The 24,855-nt window shown below is 44.6% G+C and overlaps 1 protein-coding gene across 5 annotated transcripts in view; it reads right to left on the reverse strand.

Moving 5' to 3' along the window:
* Positions 1-357: 357 nt before the first annotated feature.
* iqsec2b (IQ motif and Sec7 domain ArfGEF 2b) overlaps positions 358-24,855 on the reverse strand; it is a 60,705-nt gene continuing 36,207 nt past the window's right edge. For 3 of the 5 annotated variants that reach the window (XM_052057941.1, XM_052057940.1, XM_052057942.1), the window contains 14 exons: positions 23,060-23,360; positions 21,074-21,391; positions 14,283-15,349; positions 14,032-14,193; positions 13,820-13,942; positions 13,556-13,722; positions 12,618-12,757; positions 12,396-12,521; positions 10,995-11,094; positions 10,751-10,912; positions 9,679-9,873; positions 8,723-8,772; positions 3,573-6,078; positions 358-3,505 (listed from right to left, as the gene is read on the reverse strand). In XM_052057941.1, coding sequence (XP_051913901.1) covers positions 4,894-6,078; positions 8,723-8,772; positions 9,679-9,873; positions 10,751-10,912; positions 10,995-11,094; positions 12,396-12,521; positions 12,618-12,757; positions 13,556-13,722; positions 13,820-13,942; positions 14,032-14,193; positions 14,283-15,349; positions 21,074-21,391; positions 23,060-23,360 — 4,096 coding nt within the window. In that variant the 3' untranslated portion in view covers positions 358-3,505; positions 3,573-4,893. Of the gene's footprint in view, positions 3,506-3,572; positions 6,079-8,722; positions 8,773-9,678; positions 9,874-10,750; positions 10,913-10,994; positions 11,095-12,395; positions 12,522-12,617; positions 12,758-13,555; positions 13,723-13,819; positions 13,943-14,031; positions 14,194-14,282; positions 15,350-21,073; positions 21,392-23,059; positions 23,361-23,465; positions 24,260-24,855 lie in introns of those variants that run through there. The other 2 variants (XM_052057943.1, XM_052057944.1) reach the window with 2 other exon arrangements.

Consider the following 24,855-nt stretch of genomic DNA (forward strand, 5'->3'; position numbering starts at 1 on the left):
ACAGTATGTTTTAGTAAAGCATAGCAAAGCGTGCTTTTTTTCAAGAAGAAAAATAGAAGTATATCTTCTATTTTTCTTCTTGAAAAAAAGCACGTCCCCCCAAAAAACTATTTTGGGGCAGGTACTGGAACGGACTAATGACATTTCTACAATGATACTTATTTGCCAGGATCATTATGGATGATCAGTACGTTCATTTCTTGTTCATTAACACCTTGTAAAATGACAATAACCCCAGGTAATGCAATATGAAAATGCCATATCCTTAGTGTCTGTGCAGCGATTCAGAGCAGTGATAATTATGCACACCGTGAAAGCGGAAGTTCACATAAATAAAATAAAAACCCAACAGCCATATCACTGCAAGGACACTTTAATTGATCTGAAGCAATAAATATTCACATCTCAAATTTCTATTCTTTCAGTACATTTAATACATTTATAACAGAAAATTTAACTAAATGTTCCAAATTAATCACCATAAGTGCACTGACATAACCGTTAGGCTGTGATGTATTACTCTTCATTCCTTCGCTTGTCTTCAGTCACAAATAAGAAATAAACAAGTAAATATTCCTTTTACACACCATTTCCTGTCCCTGTTTGTCGCTCCTATGTACATGCGTCATGGCACTCACATGCACACACCAGAGTACAGATTGGGATCACTTTGTCCCATAAGAAGCCTATAAGCAGATTATTTACAATCAGATTTATACAGTACAAGCTATTTAATAAGTGCAGCTATATCCATGCAAGAAAAGTAAAAAAAGAAAAGGGCTAGGCTAGGCAACAGATACATATATATCCTTCATCTCACATTGGCGGCTTTCTTCAGACGTCCTTTGTATGTTTTTTTTTTGTGGATTTACATTTCACTCAATTTGTCTTTCACTACAGCCGAATTTCAAACCTTGAAATCACTCCTCTGCTTCCCCCTCCCCCAATCAGAGAATATATGATTTTCTCTTGATAATTTTTGGCACTGTAGGTAACTGTTAGTACTCACAACTTAAAATATTGCAGTAGTCCACAGAATAACAAAGATTGTTGTTTTACATTCTCAATACTTATTATGATGATGATGATTATTATTATTAGAATACAAAGCCCTCATTGGGATGCCATGGCATCAATATATGTGTTAAGAGAGTTCTAAAAAAGTGGTTGGAAGGGTGAGAGAGTAAGATGGTCATTTGTGGCTAAAGACGTCACATGTGCAAAACCACAGAAACGTCTTGTATAAAGCTTGGTTGTGAACACCCAACACCCAACGACAAATCAGGGGCAAAGATTGAGGGCCTACAGAGTGGTGGCCCCAGGCATTCACCTGGCGGTGGGTGGGGCATCCACAGTGAACCCCACCCACCTCTCGTCGACAAATTTATTCCAAAATATTTTGGGGTTATGTATAATGCATCGCACCTAGTTGTAAAGACTCACTTCACATACCTTCTGATATGTTTATAAAGCAACTGGCCGCCCAGAATTTAAGCTCATCGGTTGTTGCGGTGCACTCGCGATCAGTTTCGATCCCCAAGTTGGGTGGTGAAAAAAAAGTGAAAAAAACCCACTATTGGTTACATATGTCCACCACAATAGTGAAATGAAATCAAATTTATGGTTGAAAATGAATGTTTACACCTGCCACCAAAGACCCCCTCTACCCTCAAAAAATTAGGGGACATTGAAACTGGCTGTTCATCGGCGGCATCTACTGTACTTCACATGCCCCCGTGACGAATCGCATGATTCTGAAAAGGTGAGCTAAGGTGCTTCACAAAATTACGCAGAAACACCATCTTTTGAATACCTCCACAACCACACAAACACGTTTCCCCCCAACAATGGGCGCATCATAAAAGTTTTTTTCCCCATCAAATAAAACAAAAAAAGTTGTCAGTTTGATCAACAATCACTGCAGATGATATTAAAGGGGGCAAATGATGCCAATAACTTTAAATCAAAGCAACTGGCATTTACTTTGAAGCTTTATATCACCCTGTACAAACATCCGCTGATACATTTACAAATTGATCAAATAAACAATATTCATCGTACACAGCAGATCTAATATTGATCAAACAGCGAGAAGCTTCAGAAACACTCACAATAGATTGTTGATTGTATCATTAATTTCCAAACTCCTTAAGGAATGCATTACAAAGCCGCACGGCTCCAGTCACCATGTAAAAGATGCTGAAGCGAAACTGAACGTCTGCGGTTAAAAAGTTCAAAGACAAAGCAACATGTTTGAGGTCATCATTGAAAAATGAGATACTGTCAGAAAACGGGGAATTATTGCAAAGTCAAAGGGCAATTTTTGCTGTTTTGAATGGCGAACTTTGCTGAACTGTACGGCAGTCTTTGTTTTTATCCTCAAAGTAAAACGGCGAATGTACAGTATGGTTGTCATTTTTCATACATATAAATACCAAGACGTAGGGCCATTCTCCCGTTTGCGTGCAAGTCTTTTTTACACGCTGTAGTTGTGCAGGCGTTCTCCCGTCCAGACGTCTGACACACCCTCCACGTAACCTGCTAACTTGTGCGCAACCACCAAAGCTGCCTGACACAGGATGGTTGTCAATAATGGAGCATGGAGTTTTCCTGAGACTTGTGAATGTCATTCAGAAACACTTTAAAAAATAGAACACACAGCAAGGACGAAAATACCTTTCGTAGTGAATGTGTCATCGCCAGTCAGATTTGCGCACAAATGTGTCACGTTTTTGATTCTGGATTAAATAAATCCCCAAAAAGTAATTTACGTACTGTCTAATACTGTGCTTTTGATTGAACATGTTGGGAGGTACACCAAGAAAAAAAAGGAATAGATCAGTGGTGCCCAAGCTTCCTTTTGACACAAACCGGTCGAGCCACTTTAGCTTTTTGGACAGCCAACATAGAAGCAAGTCAAACAAATGATTTACTTTCTAATCCACCATTGCACCTTTATGACGACTGTAATTGTTGTTTAAGAGCCCTGTGCTTTCCATAAACCCCAAGCCGCCAGCCGCATATTTGAAGCGGAAAAGCTATTTTGCAGTTGTAAAACTGCAGCTGGTGCCGATATTTTTCACTCGGCAATATGATATAAAATGTCGCCGTTCGGCGGTCGGCGAGCTAGCTTGCACTGCGAAAGTAGGGCTGAAGGGATTTCCGGAAAAAAAATTAATTGCGCTTTTTGTATTTTTGCATTTTGATTCAATTCACTATGCTTCAGGGAAAATTCCTCCCAGTGACATTTACAACTATGATCAAAACTTAGGTTTTATCATCATGTTTCCGATCCGCTTTATCCTCACACGGGTTGCGGACTTGCTGGAACTTATCCCAACTGTCTTTAGGCAGTAGGCGTGGTACACCCTAAACGGGTTGCCAATCGCAGGGTGAGGCTGTATCATACGATGCAAAAATGAAAAGCTATTATACTCTAATGATGTAAGTACATTAAAAAGGTGGTGTGAGGGAGGCAGTTTTTAAACAGGTTAAGTAAAAGATTCTTGCTGCTGGAGGCTGTACATTTCCCCAGTGTGAGACAAATAAAGGATATCTTATCTTAAAAGAACTACTGCTTGCTGTCATACATAGAGAAATATGTATATAGGTGTATTACTGTATGAAAAAGGGTTTTTAACCTTTGACACTAATTTATTAACCCGTTCATTGTACATACAGTAAATGTAAGATTGTATTGAAATTATTTATTCCTATTTTTCTCATAGAATAAATTGCTTGAAATGGAGACTGAGGGCCCTGCGATATGTCCTAAAATTCAGATCATGGTATAAATTAAATCCCTTCAGTCACAGTACCAATCATGATATAAACTTAAGTATCATAATGGAAGTATCAAGTTACTTAAATTATTATTCTTGTCTCAGATTCTTTTCATTAAAATGTTGCCTTTTCTTTTAAACATACAGTATGTCTGCTTTTTCTTCGATTTAATGAAAAAAAAATGAACACATGATATAAAAATAGCCGCTCGCAAAGCTAAAACAAAGGTTATTGTGAGACCAGTCACTGTCAAAATTCAGCACTCTAGATTGCAGAAGGAAGGCCCACATTTTTGGGTTGCTCCACCCAGTGCGCGTACCTGGTCAGGGCTCCTCCAGGTTAAGGTACAGTAGGTTAAATTTCAGATTTTTAAATTCCATTAGAAATTAAGTTTAAGACCAGCTAAGCGATGTTCACAATGTCCCATGTTGTCCAAAGTTGCGACAGTGCATAAATGACATCTACCTGTATCTGATATCAGGAGTCCCATCTAAAAACACCTGAATTTTGATTGCACAATGTTACCATGAGAGTAATATGTTAAAAATCTTGAAGAATGTAAATAATTTTGAAACTACAGACTACAATGACAACATCCTAACTCATCATATGTTGACATTTTTTGAAATGTTGATGTCAGACATTTTAATGGCAATGAAAGCCTTGTTTTTAGATTCAGGGATTCCATGCCTTTTAAGACTTTTTAAAGGACAGCACGAGGGTACATAAATGACACATTTGATTGGACGGGAGAAAGCGCACATCCGGAAAGGTGCCTTTTTGCGACATACGAACAAGGGAGAATATGACCCAAAGACTTCAAACAGCTTAAAACCGACGCATTACCAACATATAGAAAAATGAATCTTTAATTATATGGCTATAGGCTTGTTTGAACATTGTGTGCTTTGTGTTCCTGTGACGCGTGCGTGCTTGCGATTTACATATGCGGGAAACGGAGGTGAAAGTAACAGAGGCGGAGCAAACTGCGTTTTCTCTTGTCAGCCGCGTTGCCGCCGTTGCTCTCGGTCCTAGCAGATCTGGCCCTGGCCCTGCCAGCGTCCTCCACCCGATTGTCCGACCTATGACCCCGGGCGGCCCAGCCCCTGCTCACACTACGGTGCTTATCCGGTTGATAGGCTTGGACTTGGAACTGCCCCCTGTACCTGTCGCTCCGGCACCCGTCACCTGTGGCCCTGGCTGAGGCTGCCCGGGGTGCTGGGGGGGGAGAGGGGAGAGAGGTGTAAGAGGGGTAAGGGGGGATGAAGGGGGGGGTAAAGGGGAGTGTGGTGGGGGAGGGGGGATGGAAGAGAGAGGAGGGTACTGGGGCAGATACTGGCCGGCGGAGGCTGCGTGATGCGCGTTGACGGTAGCGGATGGCAGATTGTGGGGCAGGGTGCCGAAGATGAAGTGTGTTTGATGGCTGGAGTGGCTGGCCGGGTGCGGTGTGTGCACGTGCCCGGGGTGGGTTTGGGAGTGTGCGTGGGGGTGCGGATGCGAGTGAGACAAGGTTAGGGGCGGTTTGGCAACAGGGCCTGCGGCGCACCCCCTGATAGAGTGTGTGGGCTGCAAGTGGTACAGGGCAAACTGTGGGTTCGGGGAATGCTGGGAGAGAGGAGAAAGGGGCGGGGGACGTCCCACCACCATGTTGGTGAAGCGACCCGGAAGCCCATGCTGTGAGAGCTGGGAGAGATGGGCCAGCTGTGGGTGCGGGGCATGCGGGGGGCAAAGGGGTGTACGAAAGGGTGGCGGGCCTCTCTGTATAGTATGAGGCGGTGCCCCTTGCAAAGGAGGAGTGACATTTTGGGCGTGGTAGCGATGGTGGTGGTAGTACGGTGGCGGGGGCTGCACGGTAGTCGCGTGGCAATACTGTGCATGCAGCGCCTGGATCTTGGAAGGCCCCCCGTCCAACGGCTGGCACAGGGATGAAGGGGAGTGAGGAGGAGGCCCTCCCGTCGTCGGTGGGGGGACAGGCGCGGGGTAGGGTGGCCCCGGTGGAATAAGGGGCCCTGGCGGTTTGGCGCGTTTGCTGCCGAATAGCGAGCCCAGGAAGGAGCCACTGTTGTTGCCGCTCCCCCCAGGGCAGCTCCCCGCTCCCGCTCTCTCGACACTGCTGGGGACGCCCCCGACTCCTGTCCCAGCAGTGGTATGTTGCTGCCCCGGCCCACCCCCCATCCCCGTTCCGGGGCTCAGGATGGGGCGATGAGGCCGGAAGTCTTCCGTTGCGTAGCAGCCTGGGACCACGCCTGGCACCGGGTAGCGCTGGTGAGGCTGCGGACTGCTAATGATGGATCCCTGAAAGGAAAAGAGTGGCATCTTGCTCCAGAAACATGCAGGGAAGCTCGTCCACCTTAACCTACACCAGGCGTGTCAAAGCCATTTTTGTCACGGGCCACATTTGGGTTTTCTAACCTCACCATCATGTTGTGAAATACTGTACAGTGTACACAGTTGCCCTTGCAGTTGACTGCTACCAGACATAGTGCAACCTCAGTTTCAGGATTAATCTCTTCCAAAACATCAAACTGAAACGGAACTACAACTGGTCTGTACTTCGGCAATGACTGTTTTACGTACCACAAGAGGTAGCCCACGTGCCAACACACCTTGAGAATCACTGCATGACAGCATTCCTCGCATATTCACATTTCTGGGCCTTTTTCGCTCACGTATTCCCTGCTATTCCCTGAAAATTAAAGCATCCGGTATAATAACAACTGCACCAAACCTTCTTTGTGGCCTCATGGTGTCTTATTTAGCAGTCAAACATGAACTATTTTGCACTTAATTATTTAGTGTGACTGTTAAATAAGCCTCCATGCAACCCCAAAAAAGTGTGGTGAAACTTTTATGGCGCTGGCTGTTTTTATTTTGAAGGCAGGATGTAGTGGGCAGAAGTATTCTGAGTCCTGCAAAGCTGTCTGGGGGTGTCATTGCTTTGAGTTATTGATAAAAATTCATTTGCATTGTGGAATTCGCATTGCTGTCTGTTGCACCCCTTTTATACGGCTTCCAATTTGCATCAGATGACAATGCATTCGTCGGGGAAATGGCAGACATGTTATTCATTTATTTATTTATTTGTTTGGTTTTTTACAAAACCGAGCAACTGTACCAAAACTGGGACCATATTCCAAATAATATGAAAACCAAGGCATGCAGAAAACAAGGTTCCACTGCATATTTCTCAATTTAAATTTGAATTGATGAAAACCAATCTGTTTAAAGTGAAGAAAAATTGCATTTTCCACCCATAATCTTCTGCCATGAGCAAATGACCAAATCCAGTCAGTAATCAACATAAAGTCAAAATGCCATATTTGATTTAGTGGATTATAAAAAGTGATATGGAAAGCTGGATCTGGCACCCAGGACAGTTTGACACCTGTGTTCTTCACTGTAACATTGTTGCACTCTTCATGACAGAGTAAAATCACACCATGAAAGCTAAGTGAAACGAAAGGGGATGAAATAAAAGAAGGTCACAGTGACAGTGTTACAGTTACTGTAGAGGTGAGTCATTGTCACAATTATCAGACACCTAAATTTTTTTCTGACTCACACTGAGATAATTCCTCGAAATATCTGACACCGCCTGATACAATATGCCTGGTCATTCAACATTTGTTACACCACCATTTTCAGGCTTTGACGGTCCATTTTCCCCATAAAAAGTTAATCTTTTGTCTGAAATGTTTCACATCGTACAGCACAGGTATCAAACTCAAGGCTCGGGGGCCAGATCTGGCCTGCCATATCATTTGATGTGCCCCGTGCATCGGCTTCATGTTCCTTGCTTAAATACAGTACTACAATTGCAAATGGTCTTCCTTCTTCGTAACATTAATATATTGAAAGCAGTTTTTGTTACCAATTCCCTGTTTAAAATAAACTGAAAAGTAGTTTGAACAAAATCTTTTCCTGGCTTCTGACTTCAAAGTTATTATTCCATCAATGCATGGTGTACGTTAATGTCAGGTGATCATAGGTTAACAGTGTGGCCCTCCGAAAGAAATTGTCACTACGATGTGGCCGGCGACAAAAATGTGCTTGACACCTCTGTCATGCACTGTAGAACAGGATTTACATGTACATATATGAGCAGCATTTGAAAGGTGTGATTTGACATCCAAGTAAAGACAATGAATAGGGCGCAGGACAGATGCACAGAGTACATGCTGAGACACTTTCTAGCAACCCACTCAGTTACAGGTAAGAGGTCTGTTATCACAGGCCTACATATGAAGACTTTAAATGCAAATGCTGGCAAGCTCCATTTACACAAAAATAGAAACAAAGTCGGCTGCCTAGGATGGCATCGTTTGATGTCGGATTTCCTGACCCTACAAAACCAAATAACTCCTTCGTAAAACTGTGAAAATAAAGGTATTATTGCAGAAAGTGACAAGTGCCATTGGCATCTTACTGCAGTTACGTATTAACTTCTTCATGTACACCCAAAAAATATGTCGACTGTGCTTAACAGTGACTGTATAATATGCCAATTGCATGAAACAGTGAAAGAGAGAGATGATGACGATGTCTTAAAACAACGGTGTAGTAACAAGTCAGAACTATACCTTGGACTTAAGGTATAGTTCAAGAGACTGGAGTAGTAATTAATGTATGTAACATGTTAATTTGTCATTTATGAAGAATAATACTAACTTACAGTCATGTACAAATCGTAGACTTTGGCGTTTTTCACAAAATTATTTTCTTTGAGTTGTCTGCTTTTGCAATGAAATGACATAAAGACCTTTTCAATCAACATTAGTGGTTTTTTTCCAAAATTGCCTGTTAAGTGCTTCATAATATTTCAGAATAAAAAATGATGGTTTTATCTGTAACCAGAATTTTTTTAAAAATCACGCAGTTGGCAAAAAATGGTGAGGTCTGCTTTTGCATTTGAACTCTTCATACAGTCTTTGAGACTTACTTCCATTGTACTGTCCAGAGAACCAACACTGTTCCTTCGACCACGCTTCCCTGCACCCCACCAGGAAGAGTAAAGTTAGCAGAGAGGATGATTTCAAAGTTGTAAGCACATTAAGAAAAAGTACCGTAAGTTCTGATAGACCTTGTCATGTTTGTAAACTATAGATGCCAGGATACGTCCAGGTGGCAGAGCACGAATGACTATCGCTGACCTGAACTAAAACGTGTGTTTGGCGTAGGTTTGCGCCGCCAGATATACCCCAATAGGTTTATTTTTTTTTCCCTTTTCCTTCCTAAAAATCCAAATGAATTCAGTGGACCCTGAGGAGGATAAAACGTACAAGGAAGATCACAAGACTATCAACCACTTCTCAAGCGACAAGACTAGGAACCAGGCATTTTCTCACAAGAATGAACAAAATCTCTGCTTAACCTGTCTTTGCGTCATTTAGCAAAACATAAAGGCTAGCCTACTGTCAGCTCTATTGCACACTACGAATTTTCCCACCTCCACCCCACGACCCAAACATATCATAAGATCATCTGAAGTTAATAAAAGGCAAATCTTACTAAGTTCTCACATTGGGACCAAGGAAAAAAAATCTAACATTAGTAAGGTTTGGGATCTTTGACCGCAAAAGGCGGAAAAATACAGCAGAAGGAAGTGCGGTGGAATGAACTAGAGTAACATGAACCAATGTATAGAGAGAGAAATCTTTGAGAGAGCCAGCTCATATCGACCAAACTATTTTGAATGTCCCCAAGTTCCAAGGATGGAATCAGGATCCGAGAAGAAGGGTTTGATTACTAGCAAGTTTCTGCCACCTAGAAGTACAGGTATGTCTGATGTCATGGTGGAAAGGTCCATAGAACCAGACAATACAATCATAGCTGAAGCCACCCATCCCCAATGCAGTAAGGAATATCGAGCTGTCTTCACAGGGCCCTTTTCCTTACCTGTCTCAGATAAATCCCTGAGAGATGAACTAAGGGCAGTGCGTTTGAGACCTTCGCCAACGGAGCAGTTGTCATCAAAACTTGTCCTTCCCAAAGTACCATTCACAATGTCACTCTTCACACCAGCTCCACCTCCCACCACACCCCCAGTCAGCAAACTGGGTCTCATGACACCTTTTTGTTTCTCCAACTCCGCTGCAAATATAGGCCCGGACAGTTAAAATGGAACATATGGTGGGTAGTTTACTTTTCATTTGCTTTGATGCAGATAGTTGTATGCCCAGGCATTCAGGTGACATTCAACATGTTGACATCATTTTGTTTGTGGTCATTTCTTGAAATCTGTCTGAGAGTGAGACCGTTCGCAATTTCCACCCCACTCCTATGCCAATATCGGGGGTGTTAGCACAATAAGCGATAGCAACATTAGCTTCTGATAATGGATTCAGAAGCTAACCCATTATCAGATGGGTTAGCCTTTGAATATCCTTTGAATATTCGCAAAGATGTAATGGTGGGGTGGCGGATTGCTTGTGGTTGGCAATGTTTCTGGTGCGCGCACCACATACACAGATCCTACAAATTAATCTATAAAGTGTAAGAGCGCGTTGATTAAACGCCGCCTCCACAAGTGAAAGCACAGTCAAACCTTAACGGATGCTCACATCATGTTGGATTGTTGATGGTGTGGATTTGGTTACAATTGCAAATGCTAGCTTTGAACAAGTGTGTCTCATTTGTAGTCTGGAATGCGAGGAGTGAGCAATTCCTCCTCGCCTTGAAAGTCTCCATTTGTTCCACAACAATTCACAAAATTCATTGTAGTTTGCATTTTTGCAAATTTGGTTCAAATACTGTAAGCTCGACCCCAGTTGTCATGTAACGCAAGCCATACCTGGCATTTATTTATGAAAAACATGACAGAGTGATTTTAAACAAAGTGTGACGAGTGGATGTTTGTTAAGTGTTTTGATTCTTTATCCTTTTATATGTTTGCATGGAAGGATGTCAATGGGATAACCTTACAAGAAGCATGTGATTCAGAACAGTGTCCAGTAGATGGAGCCCTTACATTCGACTCTGTATTTCTCCATCTCCTGCACTTCGGCGATACTCTCCCTGAGGTCACTCACAAAGCGGGTGCGGTCTTGCTGACTCGGGGCCATAAAGACGATGAGAACTTTTCGTTCCCCACCCAAGACTGCGGAGGTCAGGCGAATTCCATGAGGATAATCTAAAAGCAGAACAACAATAAGAACTCGAGTCATTGAATGACAATGGTGATTGAAATGTGCAAAAGGAATCCGGTTTCTTACATGAGTTCTGGAACATGTGCACTTGCATCTCAACCAGAGGGAAAGATTGTCTAAAACTGTACGTCACTGAGGTTTTCTTCTTCTGAAAGATTTTGGTTACCTAATGCAGAACATGAAGACAATTTTCACGAGTGCTTCAAAATAAAATAACTCAAATGTCTGAATCTTGGAATTATTTTAACAATGAAGCATTTCCTTGATTTCCTCCGTTCTTTTGTTCCTCGATTGTTTGTACATTGTACACACAGACAAGAAAGAATTTGTTTGATTCACTAACTGCACATTAGAAGTGTTTTATACCAGTTTGCTTGCAACAAAAGGAGCAAACAAGTTCACAAAAAGGTCACCACCTAAAATCACATTGACAGTCTCTACGTTGCAAATAGGTGAGGCTTACCCCTCATCAAGTTGTCAAGTGGTGCGTCGAGATACAAGTGACCTGTATGAACTTTTTTGAGATACGGGCCCGTATGTGCTTTGACCTTTTCGAATGCTATATGGTGATAGTGAACTCACCTTAACACATTTTTCAATAAGCTGTAGTTTGTAAATAGTGAACAATTCAACACAAAAGAGGCTTCAAGATGTTTATTGCCACTCCTTGTTGAAGTCTATTGTCAAACCAAACATAAAACAAACTACACTTTGTGTATTGGAAACAGCCAAACAACGATTTGATGCCTTACTATCTTGATAGTACTGTAAGGCTAAATAATTAGCATCTAGTAAATTGCACTGATTTAAGCCTTTAAGCAATAGACACAAATGGTTCAACAACATGTAGACAGACAATCAATCAACATTAACAGTCATATATTTGCACAGAACAACTACCGTTCGTGCCATGGTGAGGAGCCCAGAGAGGAGTTGAGATGTTATTATGAAGCACACTGGAGAGGCCTCTACAAAGAAGCAAGGACTGCCTAGAACTCAGTGGCATTTAGTCTGTCTGTTTGTTTGGAGCAGCAATTGCCATCATTTCCAAACTATAAGACAATAAAAAAATGTTCTCCTACACTTTGAACCCTGTGGCTGGAAATGTAATCCGCTTACTTTTGGATGTACACGAATGAGCTTCATTCCGCCAATCGATTTTATCATTGCCTTGGAACATCTGACCAATGAAATTACCCAACACGTCACAGTGGACCAATGAAACTGTCCGAATCACATTCAAACTTCATGAGTCATTGGAACCGCATGCGAAGAGTGAACCGTTAAACGCAATGGCCGTACAATGAATATGTGATGGCGTCAAAGCGGCCCTGGGCACAGGCGAACTGGATTTCGAACAAATTAAACTTGTATCTCAAGGCCTCACTATATATTGTTTTCCATGTATGGATGCCTGTGAGTCTGAGGAAGGAAGCGGTAAAGAAAGCACCAAAAAGGTCAACTTACCACCAAAAGGTCATTAAAGAGAAAGACTTCACGTTGATGTAACCCCGTTCTCTGAGGTCTGTTGGTGTCAGGCACCTCGTACAGCTGGCAGCAACACACTAGCCTACGATGGGGTAGGGACAGCACCTAACAAGACAAATACAACAATTACGTATTTACAGTACACAAACACACACACACACGCACACAAAAACTGTATATGCATTGAAAAATGGCCCTTACAGGCTTTTTCCCCACAAGAACTCTTTCCACTGCCTGCACTTGAGACACATGGTCGTCATTGGTCCGCAGTTCCCATTTCTCTATCCGCTGGTAGATCCCAACAAGAAGGTCCCTGGGAATGTCCTGACCATTATCTACGCCTTGGGTGAATAAAAGGGAGGGATTGCGTTATTAAACATCTGATCAGATTATCATGCACAAGATGAAATACGAAAAAGTCAATCAAAATGACAAACAAACCTCTAGTTTATAACAAATCGCTGCTAGAGAAGTGATACATGCGGACTCCTTGTAGTGATATGTGAAAGAATCACTGAATTAAATACAAATAGATGCACATTTGACAGTAAAGTTGTATTCAATTCAATTCAAAATTCAATTCAATATTTAAAACATGAAATTTAATCAAACAAAGAAGCTTGTATCTATGCAGACAGCCATTTATTGATTGATTTATTATCTAGTAGTGCAAATTTGATACTTTTCACAATCAGTTCTTTTGTTTGTTTGTTTTGCTTCTCGTGTACTGTCCATTATTTTTTTTTCATGTAGAGTACATTTTTCAGTATAGTTCAGCTGTAACTTTCAAGTACAAAAGAATGAATTTGCATAAAATTGTGGAAAATGTTTTGGTTGTAAAAATCTTTTGAAATACAATTTTATTTGAACTTTAATGGTAAATACATTTGATTAAATGGTAGTACAGTACTGTATTTTTATCACTCCCTATATTGAAGCACAGTGTTAATTTTCTAACTGCTGGAGCCTCTCCCAGCTGTCTTTGGGCATCAGACGGATACACTTTGAACTGGTTGCCAGCCAATTGGAGGGCACATCTACATTTTTGTTAAATCAATCAATAAAAACATAACATGTGACAGAGAATTCCTTTATCAGAAATGTGGAAATTGTGGATGGTTTTAATGATCAAGAAGCACCTCTCAAATTCTTAATGAAGTCCTCCAGCTTCATCTTCCTCTCTGCTTTGACGTTAGGGCTGTACATGTCTGTGTTGAGAAGGATTATAGCGAAGGCCAAAATGAAGATGGTGTCAGGGTTCTGGAATTGCCGAACCAGAACAGGATTGCATACGCAGTATCTCTGACTGCATGGGAGACAAGAAACACAGTGAGTGTAGTTCGATGGCTCCGAAGCTGTGCTAACCCCTGGTAAGCCTGAAATGGTCCAACACACACACAAACCTAAAGGCCTCAATCAGCCGTTCGACTTTTTGCGCTTCTCCTTGAACTTTAATTTGAGCCTGGAACTTCCTCAGTGCATCATCCAGGTCCATTCCGGAGAAGTCCATCTCATCGACCACACAGCTGAAATTGACGCAATAGAGATGTTTGAATCTTTGCATGCTCGGATCAAACTAAACAGCAAAAAATTAAGGCTTTCTTTCTATACCCACTCTAAAACATCTTTGTTGAATTGCTTCTGCCGGTTTCCCAGGAACTCTCCGATCATTTGCCTGCTCAGACCTTTCCTCTCGAGGATGAAACGAGCAATCCCAACTGGAGTATCTGACACAAAGCCTCTCTCAATCAGGTACTGGATTCCTTTCTCTGGTTTCCTGTTGTTGAAGGAAACATAAGTCTATTTCAAAGGCATGTGTTAAGCAGCGTATGCATTGCCCGTTTCTTTGCAATCCAAATATCTTACTTGTTGAAGAGGTTGAGACCTATGCGGTACTGGCGTCTCTGGACAACGTCGCTGTTGAAGGGCGGAGAGTCCCAGCTATTACGGCTTTCTCTTTGATAAGTCTGCTTGCCCAGAGGGGGTAGGGGGTCCTGGAGACTGTCCTGAGACGAGGAACCGGAGCTGCAGTTGACCGTCTCATTGGAGTTGGTGGTAGAGTTCAGAGAGTCGTTGTCTCCATCCGAGCAACATGGTTGCTCCAACCCTCCGGAGGGCAGCGCTGTCGAGGAGGAGGACGACAGAGGGGTGGTGGGGGGCTGTTGGGGCGATGAAGACGACGACGGCGTGTCAGGGTACTGATGGTGGTGGATGGGGTGATGATGGTGATGGTGGTGGTGGTGGTGGAGCGAGGCCACCTGATGAGGGATGTGTGTGGGCATAGCTCTGCCTGGCGCTCGGATCTGACCCTGGGCGGCTGTCGTGGACGGTGAGCGAGCGCTTGTGTTGTGGGAGTGTTTGAGCGTTCCCTGAGGAGAGCCAGCCCCGACCCCAGGCTCCTGCTCGTACACCAGCTGTCTGGTGAGAGAGCCCCGGTCTGAACGGTCGCTCATGTCCACTGAGCTGTCGCTTGGTGGCTCAATGGTGAGAAGAGGCAGGTGTGCGCCCCTCAGACGATAGTCCCGACACTCTGTGCACGGTGTACTGCGCCGACTGTTACTGCTGCCCCCTCCCTCTGTGTCCCTGCTGTCCTCACGCACCCCGACACCACCACCGGGGCCCCAGTACTCTGTGTCTGTGCTGCTCGGTGCCCGGTCCGGGGAGAGCGGAGAGGACGGTATGCCGTCGTCCATGTAAAGTGTGACGTCGCTGTACGAGGTGGCTGTACTGTCTCCGTGCATGCTGAGTCCTCCTCCGACTCCTCTTGCTCTTTCGCCCAGACTTCGTCGGGAGGAGGGGTTGCTGCTGCTGCTCCACATACACTCCCCAAAATCTTCACTAAGACCGCCACCCTCTCTGTTGCCTTCTTGGGAGTCATTGCGACTCGTACGGCAGGTCAGGGCATCGTCTATGGAGTCAGCAAGGGACTTAACCTGGACAGAACACAAACACAGGCAGCAGTTAGTCAGCTTTAGCAGGGAAGCCCAGACTTCCCTCTCCCTAGCTACTTCTTCCAGCTCTCCCCGGGGGATCCCGAGACGTTCCCAGGCCAGCTGAGTGACATAGTCTCTCCAGCGTGTCCTGGGTCTTCCTCTGGGTCTCCTCCCGGTGGGACATGCCCGGAACACCTCACCAGGGAGGCGCTCAGGAGGCATCCGAATCAGATGCCCAAGCTACCTCATCTGGCTCCTCTCGATGTGGAGGAGAAGAGGCTCGACTCTGAGCCCCTCCCAGATGACCGAGCTTCTCACCTTATCTCTAAGGGAGAGCCCGGACATCCTGCGGAGAAAACTCATTTCGGTCGCTTGTATCCGGGATCTCGTTCTTTCGGTCACGACCAATAGCTCGTGACCATAGATGAGGGTTGGGACGTAGATCGACCGGTAAATTGAGAGCTTCGCCCTTTGGCTCAGCTCCTTCTTCACCACGACAGACCGATACAACGTCCGCATCACAGCAGACGCTGCACCGATCCGCCTGTCGATCTCCCGCTCCCTCTTGCCCCCACTCGTGAACAAGACCCCAAGATACTTGAACTCCTCCACTTGGGGCAAGATCTCCTCCCCGACCCGGAGGGGGCACTCCACCCTTTTCCGACTGAGGACCATGGTTTCAGATTTGGAGGTGCTGATTTTCATCCCAACCGCTTCACACTCGGCTGCGAAACGCTCCAGTGAGAGTTGGAGAGCCCCATTTGAAGGAGCCAACAGCACCACATCATCCGCAAAAAGCAGGGATGCAATACTGAGGCCCCCAAAACGGACCCCCTCAACGCTTCGGCTGCGCCTAGAAATTCTGTCCATAAAAATTATGAACAGAATCGGCGACAAAGGGCAGCCTTGGCGGAGTCCTACCCCCACTGGAAACGATTCCGACTTACTGCCGGCAATGCGAACCAAACTCTGACATCGGTGGTATAGTGACCGAACAGCCCGCATCACGGGGTTCGGTACCCCATACCCACGAAGCACCCCCCACAGAACTCCCCGAGGGACACGGTCAAACGCCTTCTCCAAGTCCACAAAACACATGTAGACTGGTTGGGCGAATTCCCACATACCCTCAAGGACCCTGCTAAGGGTGTAGAGCTGGTCCACTGTTCCACGGCCGGGACGAAAACCACACTGCTCCTCCTCAATCTGAGGCTCGACTTCCTGACGGACCCTCCTCTCCAGCACTCCTGAATAGACCTTACCAGGGAGGCTGAGGAGTGTGATCCCTCTGTAGTTGGAACACACCCTCCGGTCCCCCTTTTTAAAAAGAGGGACTACCACCCCGGTCTGCCAATCCAGAGGCACTCTCCCTGTTGACCACGCGATGTTGCAGAGGCGTGTCAACCAGGACAGCCCCACAACATCCAGAGTCTTGAGGAACTCTGGGCGTATCTCATCCACCCCTGGGGCCTTGCCACCGAGGAGCTTTTTAACCACATCGGTGACTTCAACCACAGAGATATGAGAGCCCGCCTCAGAGTCCCCAGGCTCTGCTTCCTCCAAGGAAGACGTGTTGGTGGAATTGAGGAGGTCTTCGAAGTACTCTGCCCACCGGTTCACAACGTCCCGAGTCGAAGTCAGCAGTGCCCCATCCCCACTGTACACAGTGTTAGTGGTGCGCTGCTTCCCCCTCCTGAGACGTCGTATGGTGGACCAGAATTTCCTCGAAGCCGTCCGGAAGTCGGCTTCCATGGCCTCACCAAACTCTTCCCACGCTCGGATTTTTGCCTCGGCGACCACCGAAGCTGCGTTCCGCTTGGCCCATCGATACCCGTCAGCTGCCTCTGGGGTCCCACAGGCCATAAAGGCTCGATAGGACTCCTTCTTCAGCTTGACGAGATCCCTTACTGCTGGTGTCCACCAGCGAGTACGGGGGTTGCCGCCACGACAGGCACCAACCACCTTACGGCCACAACTCAGATTGGCCGCCTCAACAATAGAGACACGGAACATGGTCCACTCGGGCTCAATGTCCCCCGCCCCCCCCGGAACATGGGAAAAGCTCTGTCGGTGGTGGGAGTTGAAACTCATTCTGACAGGGGATTCCGCCAGACGTTCCCAACAAACCCTCACTATACGTTTGGGTCTGCCAGGACGGACCGGCATCTTCCCCCACCATTGGAGCCTACTCACCACCAGGTGGTGATCAGTTGACAGCTCCGCCCCTCTCTTCACCCGAGTGTCCAGAACATGCGGCCGCAAATCCGATGATACAACTACAAAGTCGATCATCGAATTGCGGCCTCGGGTGTCCTGGTGCCAAGTGCACATATGGACACCCTTATGCTTGAACAAGGTGTTCGTTATGGACAATCCGTGACGAGCACAGAAGTCCAATAACAAAACACCACTCGGGTTTTGATCGGGGGGGCCGTTCCTCCCAATCACGCCCATCCAGGTCTCACTGTCATTGCCCACGTGAGCATTGAAGTCCCCCAGCAGAACAAGGGAGTCCCCAGCAGCAGTACTCTCCAGCACACCCTCCAAGGACTCCAAAAAGGGTGGATATGCTGAGCTGCTGTTTGGTGCATATGCACAAACAACAGTCAGGACCCGTCCACCCACTCGAAGGCGGAGGGAGGCAACCCTCTCGTCTACCGGTGTGAACCCCAATGTACAGGCACTGAGCCGGGGGGCAATGAGTATGCCCACACCTGCTCTGCGCCTCTCACCGTGAGCAACTCCAGAGTGGAAGAGAGTCCAACCCCTCTCGAGAGAGCTGGTACCAGAACCAAGGCTGTGTGTGGAGGCAAGTCCGACTATGAGAATCTGATCATTTTTTTTTAAATAACATACCGGTACTTTTTAGCCACAAATAATAAATAAAACAGAATGACTCTAATTTGTTTTCTCTTTCATTATTGCAGCCCGCTGTGGCCCAGTTCAAAGGGCACCGAGTGGCCCTAGTGCTTTGAGACCACTGCCTTACCTTGTTTAACGACTCTGTATTTACATGTATATGACATAAATGTATATTTTCTTATGGCGGCTTGTTTGCTGGAGTACGAAAGTAGCTCCAACTGTTTTTAACATGTTTGGCCAATCAAGGTGATTCTTGGCCAAAGATATTTGTTGAAAACCTGCAAACTGTCACATCACTGGTCAAGATCACTTACCCTTCCTTCTGTGCCACTCTCATTGTCAGCCCTGCCCTGATTGTTTCCATCTGTTACCCCTTTCCTTATTTTTAAATAGTCCTGTCTCTCTTTGTCCTGGCCACTGTGTTCCGTCCTTGTGCGTGCACTTCAGCCTCTCGCCACAGGTCTGACTAACCTTTGCTATGTTTCCGCAATTGCTAACCCTCAAATAAATCTCCCCTTTACTCTGAACGCTGCAACTCTGTCCTTTGTCCAAGCCTGGTGTTGACACAAACACAGAGAACTATATAAGAATTTGCCATTTCAGTTTTTTAGATTTTCTTGGGCTGGTTGGTGGATATTCTCATTAATCCAGGTCATTTATTTTGCAGGACATTGAATCGATTGCAACTGGACTGCTCTGGCTGCCTCACCCAAGGCTTCATAATTGCATGCAACAAGGCTTGGTTCGGAATGACCAGCCCTTTTGGCTGTGGCTAAAATGACACCCAGTGACACACGTCATTCCTTCAATTGTTCTCTGGCATAGTTGCAAGTTGCTAATTCTTATCTGAATGTGCCAGCTAGTGGGGCTCAAAATATTTTTTATTGTGCACCCGTGGGTCACAAAGGCTGCAGGGAAGCATATTTTACCAGTTAAATTCAAACCAGATGTTGCACTTGCATTTAGATTCCTGCCACTCAGAAAAATTCCATTGTGGCAATTACTACCAGCTCTAAAAGTGCTTTGAAAGCCACCTATCTCGTAACCAGAGGTGTGGCACGGAGTAACAAAGTGTTCACCATAATGGAGAAGCTGGTTCTACTTGCGGCTGAGGAAATGTACCGTGAAATCCGACAGAGAAATATAATAAAAGTCAACAGAAATAATGATTTATCAACAAGCCCCAGGCCCCAAGGTCAAAGGTTAAGCACCCCTGGCTTAGACCCTGTCCACACAGAGTCACAAAGCTTTCTCATGATTTCTAAGTTTCGTTGACATGTAACTGACATTTGGAAGGCCTAATGAGATCTTTTTTCTTTAAACGGGGTCCCACAGCAACTAAATTTGATAATGCTGCCCTGGCCTTTCCATGTTTACAACACATACTCATGTTTCCTGAGACAGAGAGGTGATTGTACCAGTTCTCGCTGATACCACCAACAAAAACTGTAACAGTGTTGAATCACACAGTGGAACATTCTTTATCTTGGCGTTGATCTGGGCATTCTTTTCTAAGCAGAAATTCTACCACGTCGTCAGTCGACACTAGACTCCTTTCTTGCTTGCTTCACATTCCCCATCATTGTCGTGAGTGTGTTATCAAAGCACGGGTTCCTTATTGTTTCTTTTTGGAGACTTCCTATGGCACCGCTTCATGCCTGACCTACATACAGTATATACTACTGTGTTTCGACATTGTTAAACAGGAAACATTTAAAGAACTCAAAAATATCTCTGTTTTCTGTCCTTAATTATAAGTGTCACTTGGCCCATTTATACCACTACAATGTGCAATTAGCTAGCGTGCTATGCCTGCACCTCGAAAAAGCATCTACTCCGGAGACCACAAAAAACAACTTTGCATCATTATTTAAATACCTACATGAGGAGGTTATGCTGTGGTAGAGCACGCCGCCTCTCCACCAGCCAGGAGGAGCCCGAGAAACCTGTTAACCTGCAAGCTAGCTGGTGGCTAGTGACTCTTGTCACAAGGACAGCTCTTCAACAACCTGGTGGGATATATTCCGGCCACTAAGGATCTTAGGTGGTTATATTTTTGCGAGTCAAACATTTAGGGATGTGTAGAAACCAGAAAGATGAATGCTAGAGTACATCTCTAAATTGAAAATGTTATACTTCACAGTCTCTGCACATTTTCAGCAATTAACTCCGGTAGTCCAGTGGTTAGCACTTCGGCTTCACAGTGCAGAGGTACCAGGTTCGATTCCAGCTCCGGCCTCCCTGTGTGGAGTTTGCATGTTCTCCCCGGGCCTGCGTGGGTTTTCTCCGGGTGCTCCGGTTTCCTCCCACATTCCAAAAATATGCATGGCAGGCTGATTGAACACTCTAAATTGTCCCTAGGTGTGAGTGTGAGCGTGGATGGTTGTTCGTCTATGTGTGCCCTGCGATTGGCTGGCAACCGATTCAGGGTGTCCCCCGCCTACTGCCCGGAGACAGCTGGGATAAGCTCCAGCACCCCCCGCGACCCTAGTGAGGATCAAGCGGTACGGAAGATGAATGAATGAATGAACTTCAAAGATCTCTCATGTATTTAGAGACAAATCTCTGAATTTCTCTTTGTCGAGGCTTTAAAAAATAATTAGTAAGTGCTGACAGAAATACAATACTCGGATCTGGTTACTTATCTTGAGAGCAATGTGTGGTCTTGCCACTTTGTAGTAGCCACCAATCCAATTAAAACGTTTCCAAAACGTAACGCATTTACAGATGAACTTGCCAAGAAGCTTTCTTTTAATTTCTTTGTCCAATGTGACTCTCGTAAACACCCTCCTGTGACAAACGTGAACATATGAAAAGAAGCAGGTGACTTTGAGGTTGAAAGGATAGAAAAAAACGGGAGACCTGTTTGCAGAAGGAGTCCTCTAGGTGGGTGTAGGCTCCCGTGTGATCGGTGTCAGGGGAATGAGGAGGACCTATGGCCACACTGTGAGTAAAGTTGGTTTGCGTCTGGGCCTGCTGCTGAGGTTGCCGCTCATCAAAAGAATACTGAAGCCTCATGTTGGACAGGATGATGCGACGTGTCATCCGACTCTCTGAGGCAGAGCTTCGGAGGCGCTCAAAATTCTTGTTCATACGATACTGCCTGAAGGCTGTCTGAATGGTCCTGGCTGCCCTCCGGCTCACAAATGAGCCCCCGTACTTTCTCTCCAGCATTTCCACCTAGGGAGATTGGGAAGAGATTATTATGCATTGACCATTTGACAGTTTTGTCATATAACAGCTACTGGAATTAAATAGAATGTGCATATGTGCACTTTACTTTGCTTTTTATGAAACAGGATGTGTATCGTGATTTAATGCTGCAATCCAATTCAGCGTGATGCTCTTTCCGGTGTGCCCAACTTGGCCATTGGGTGACTTTGTACTTCTACCCAAAATATTTTCTCTGGGATACTTTTACCCAAGCCTTATCTTCAGGTACTATGTACAAGATAAGGTAAGCCATTTTAAACTAAAAAGAAAAAAATGTTCCATAGTTAAAAGCAGAAGTTTCACATCCCACTTCAACTTGTTCGCTGCCATTAATACGGTTAGGGGACGTGAATTTTTGGTGCAGGTCAGAGCTCTAATCTGAATATAATATAATAAAAATAATATATAGACAAGTCACACCAGAGTATAAATTGCAGGACCAGCCAAATGAATAAAAAAGTGTGACTTATGGTCTGAAACATACAGTATTCCTCCTTTCTCATTCAAGCCTTTTTGAGTGTTGCCTTGTCTGAACGGGTACTGGACCCATATTGTCATGGTATGATATAAATGCAATAAGTTTCAATGATTATTTCATATTTAGCATCTTTATACTGTACTATTTAAACCGAGAAGAAAACATTTGTTTTGTGTAGTTACCGGTAATTGTTTAGCATGTACTGTTTTTTCCCGGGAGGAATAAAATCTTCCTGAATCATTAACATTTGAATTGCTCTGAAAAAGTGAAACTTTTTAATTAATCAGCTTTTAAATAAGCCCCTCTGTGAATAGTCTTGAGTAACAAAATATGACACTTGACAGATTCACCTTTACATTTATTTTGGTTTTGATGTTTAGTTTATTCTTGGGATGTTCCATACCACTTTTTTTCAGACTGACACCAGTACAGTATTCACTCTGAGTACTCAATGATAGTGTGTACCAATACCTCTAGTACTGTTAAGATACAACATTTCATATAGCCCAATGGCAAAAAATTTGAACAAAGACCTGTTTTGGAGGCAGATGATGATTTGTTGATGGAGAAATCTGATGCAGTATAGCACCAACTACTGCCAAATAGAAATTAGTCAATGTCAGATTTTTTTGCCTTAATTATTGGTGGCTGGTCTCAGCAACCTCCATGAGTACTCAGTCGCTTAATAGGGCTGATCTCGACCCGATATAATACGTGGTATCGTGTGAATGTCCCGTGTGAATCAATAGAAATGTATTCATACAATTAAAAGTCGCCGCACATAGTTGTTATTTCAAAATGGATCCATGGGCCAGAAGGAACTAACGTGTGGGCTGAAAAAATTTAATGGCCGTATGGGAGTAACAACCCAAACACTATATTGCAGCCTGGCCCAGCGGGAATTAAATAGAATGAACAGATTACTCACTCCCATCCTGCTTTGAACTATTATTGGTTTTCCAGTATACATTATTGTAATGACAATTTACAGAATTGACATATGAGAAAAGGTTTAGTGATATTAAACTGTAAGTGAGTTACCCAAGTAGATTTTCAAGACAACAAAAAACATGATGCTCAGATGAAATTAGAGCGTGGTTTCTCACGTAAATTTAGCCTGGATAATTTCACTTGAAGTGGGTTGCTGTCTTTGGTACCTTCTTATCCTGTAGATCAGTTGAAAGTTCATAACTGTCTGAAAGGGCCTTGCATCTCTTGTTTTCCTCCTCTTCCTGCTTACGAAGTGCTAGGCTGGCTGGTTGGTGGCGTGTTCGCAGCGCCCAGGCCAAGCTGGCTGAACTGGAGACTGCCACGCATGAGGGGCCTCTGGAGCCGGGGGCGGTCACGCTGCTGTTGCTGTCACCGTAGTGCTCTGAGCCACGCAAGTAAGGTGTCTTGCTGAAAGTGCTGTCCTTGTTTGTGCCCCTCTCCCCAGGACAATGCGACTCCACTTCCACACTAGAGAAGAAATAGCTTGTGCTATTAGAATGACTGAATAAGCGTGCATAAGAGAAGCAGCATTTGTATAATGAAACTAACGCGATAGCACAGAGTTGAACTAACCTTGTCCCAACGGAGTTCATGTGGAACCATAATGGTAGTGGTGGGCATTCTGTCAGTACTGACGGAAGGTCTCTCAATACAGTACGTCACTGATGGGCACATGTTTTGTTGACGAATAAGAGGAAACTTAAAAAAAGCTGACGGGCTATACACCAACGGAAGTGGCTATTCATTCGTCACTGGCATTGTCACTATCTGAGTCAGTACCCACACACCTTCCCAGTACATCACTCATGGACTCTCGTTTCGCTAACAACTCATGCAGCATGTCTCGTGTTTGTTCACTGGGGTTGCTTTGAGCGGACTACATTGACTATGGGCTCATCTCATTTCTATATTGCACGTTTCAGCTTCTCGCTCCTTTACTTTCCATCCTAGCACCTCCCGCTAGAAATCCCATTGAGGAGGGTAGAGGTGACAAAGGACAGAGAAGGGACCAAGTTGGGAAATGTGATGGGGTAACTTACCTGATGAGCCAATGGGAATGGTCACATTGGTGTGGGTGATCTTTGTATGCAGGCATCAATATCCATGAGGCTGCGCCTCAAACACCAATATTGAACTGACCTTGACATTAAGTCGAGCGCTTTCCAATTCCTTCAGTTTAGTTTTATTATTAAATGGCCAAGCAACTGTAATAATGTGGCCATTTGTGTTGCAACAGGGAGAGGTGGAAAACATGCAGGATAGCAGCCCTCCAGGACTGGAATTGCCTACCCCTGGTTTAGACCTTCATGATGTTAAACCACAACGTTCATGAGTTTTCGTGAAACGGCGTTGCTGTGGCAAAGCGCTGTTCTCCAAGAAAACAATGCTAATTTTAGGGGTCTTAACATGCGGGTAAAACTTAGCACACACTCATATTTTATTAGTTTGCTCTGCATTTTTTAAATGGCTCAGTACTGCCCCCTACGGATTCAAAAATATGTTTGAACGCGTTTGCAAATACAGCATGTTTGAACATGTACGACTACCTCTAACCTAATGTGCAAGTCTCTGCCCTCACAAACACACACAGGTTACAACTGCAGCACAAACACTCAACTTATCCTTTGTGTGCCGCCAATGAAGCTGTGAGTCTGATTCACGCTGCTCTCCGCCCACCTACCAGCCAATTCCGGTAATGTGTTTTTGTTTGAAATTTTTGTTGATGGTTTGTTTTGGGTGATTTTTGATTTGCCGTTTTGTTTCCTTTTTGATTTTGTGTTTTTTTTTCCTGTGTTTCAGTTATTTGGTTGTTTTGTTTTGTCTTTTTATTTACGGCGGCAGTTCAATTGAGTTTTTTTGAAGTGTTATTTGCAATTATTTTTGGTTGTTTGTTCAGTTAGTTGTTTTTGTGATTTGCTGTAGTGTTTTGTGTTTTTTGAGTTGTGTTTGCGATGACATTGTT

This window comes from Hippocampus zosterae, chromosome 2, assembly GCF_025434085.1.
Source record: "Hippocampus zosterae strain Florida chromosome 2, ASM2543408v3, whole genome shotgun sequence".
Lineage (NCBI taxonomy): Eukaryota > Metazoa > Chordata > Actinopteri > Syngnathiformes > Syngnathidae > Hippocampus > Hippocampus zosterae.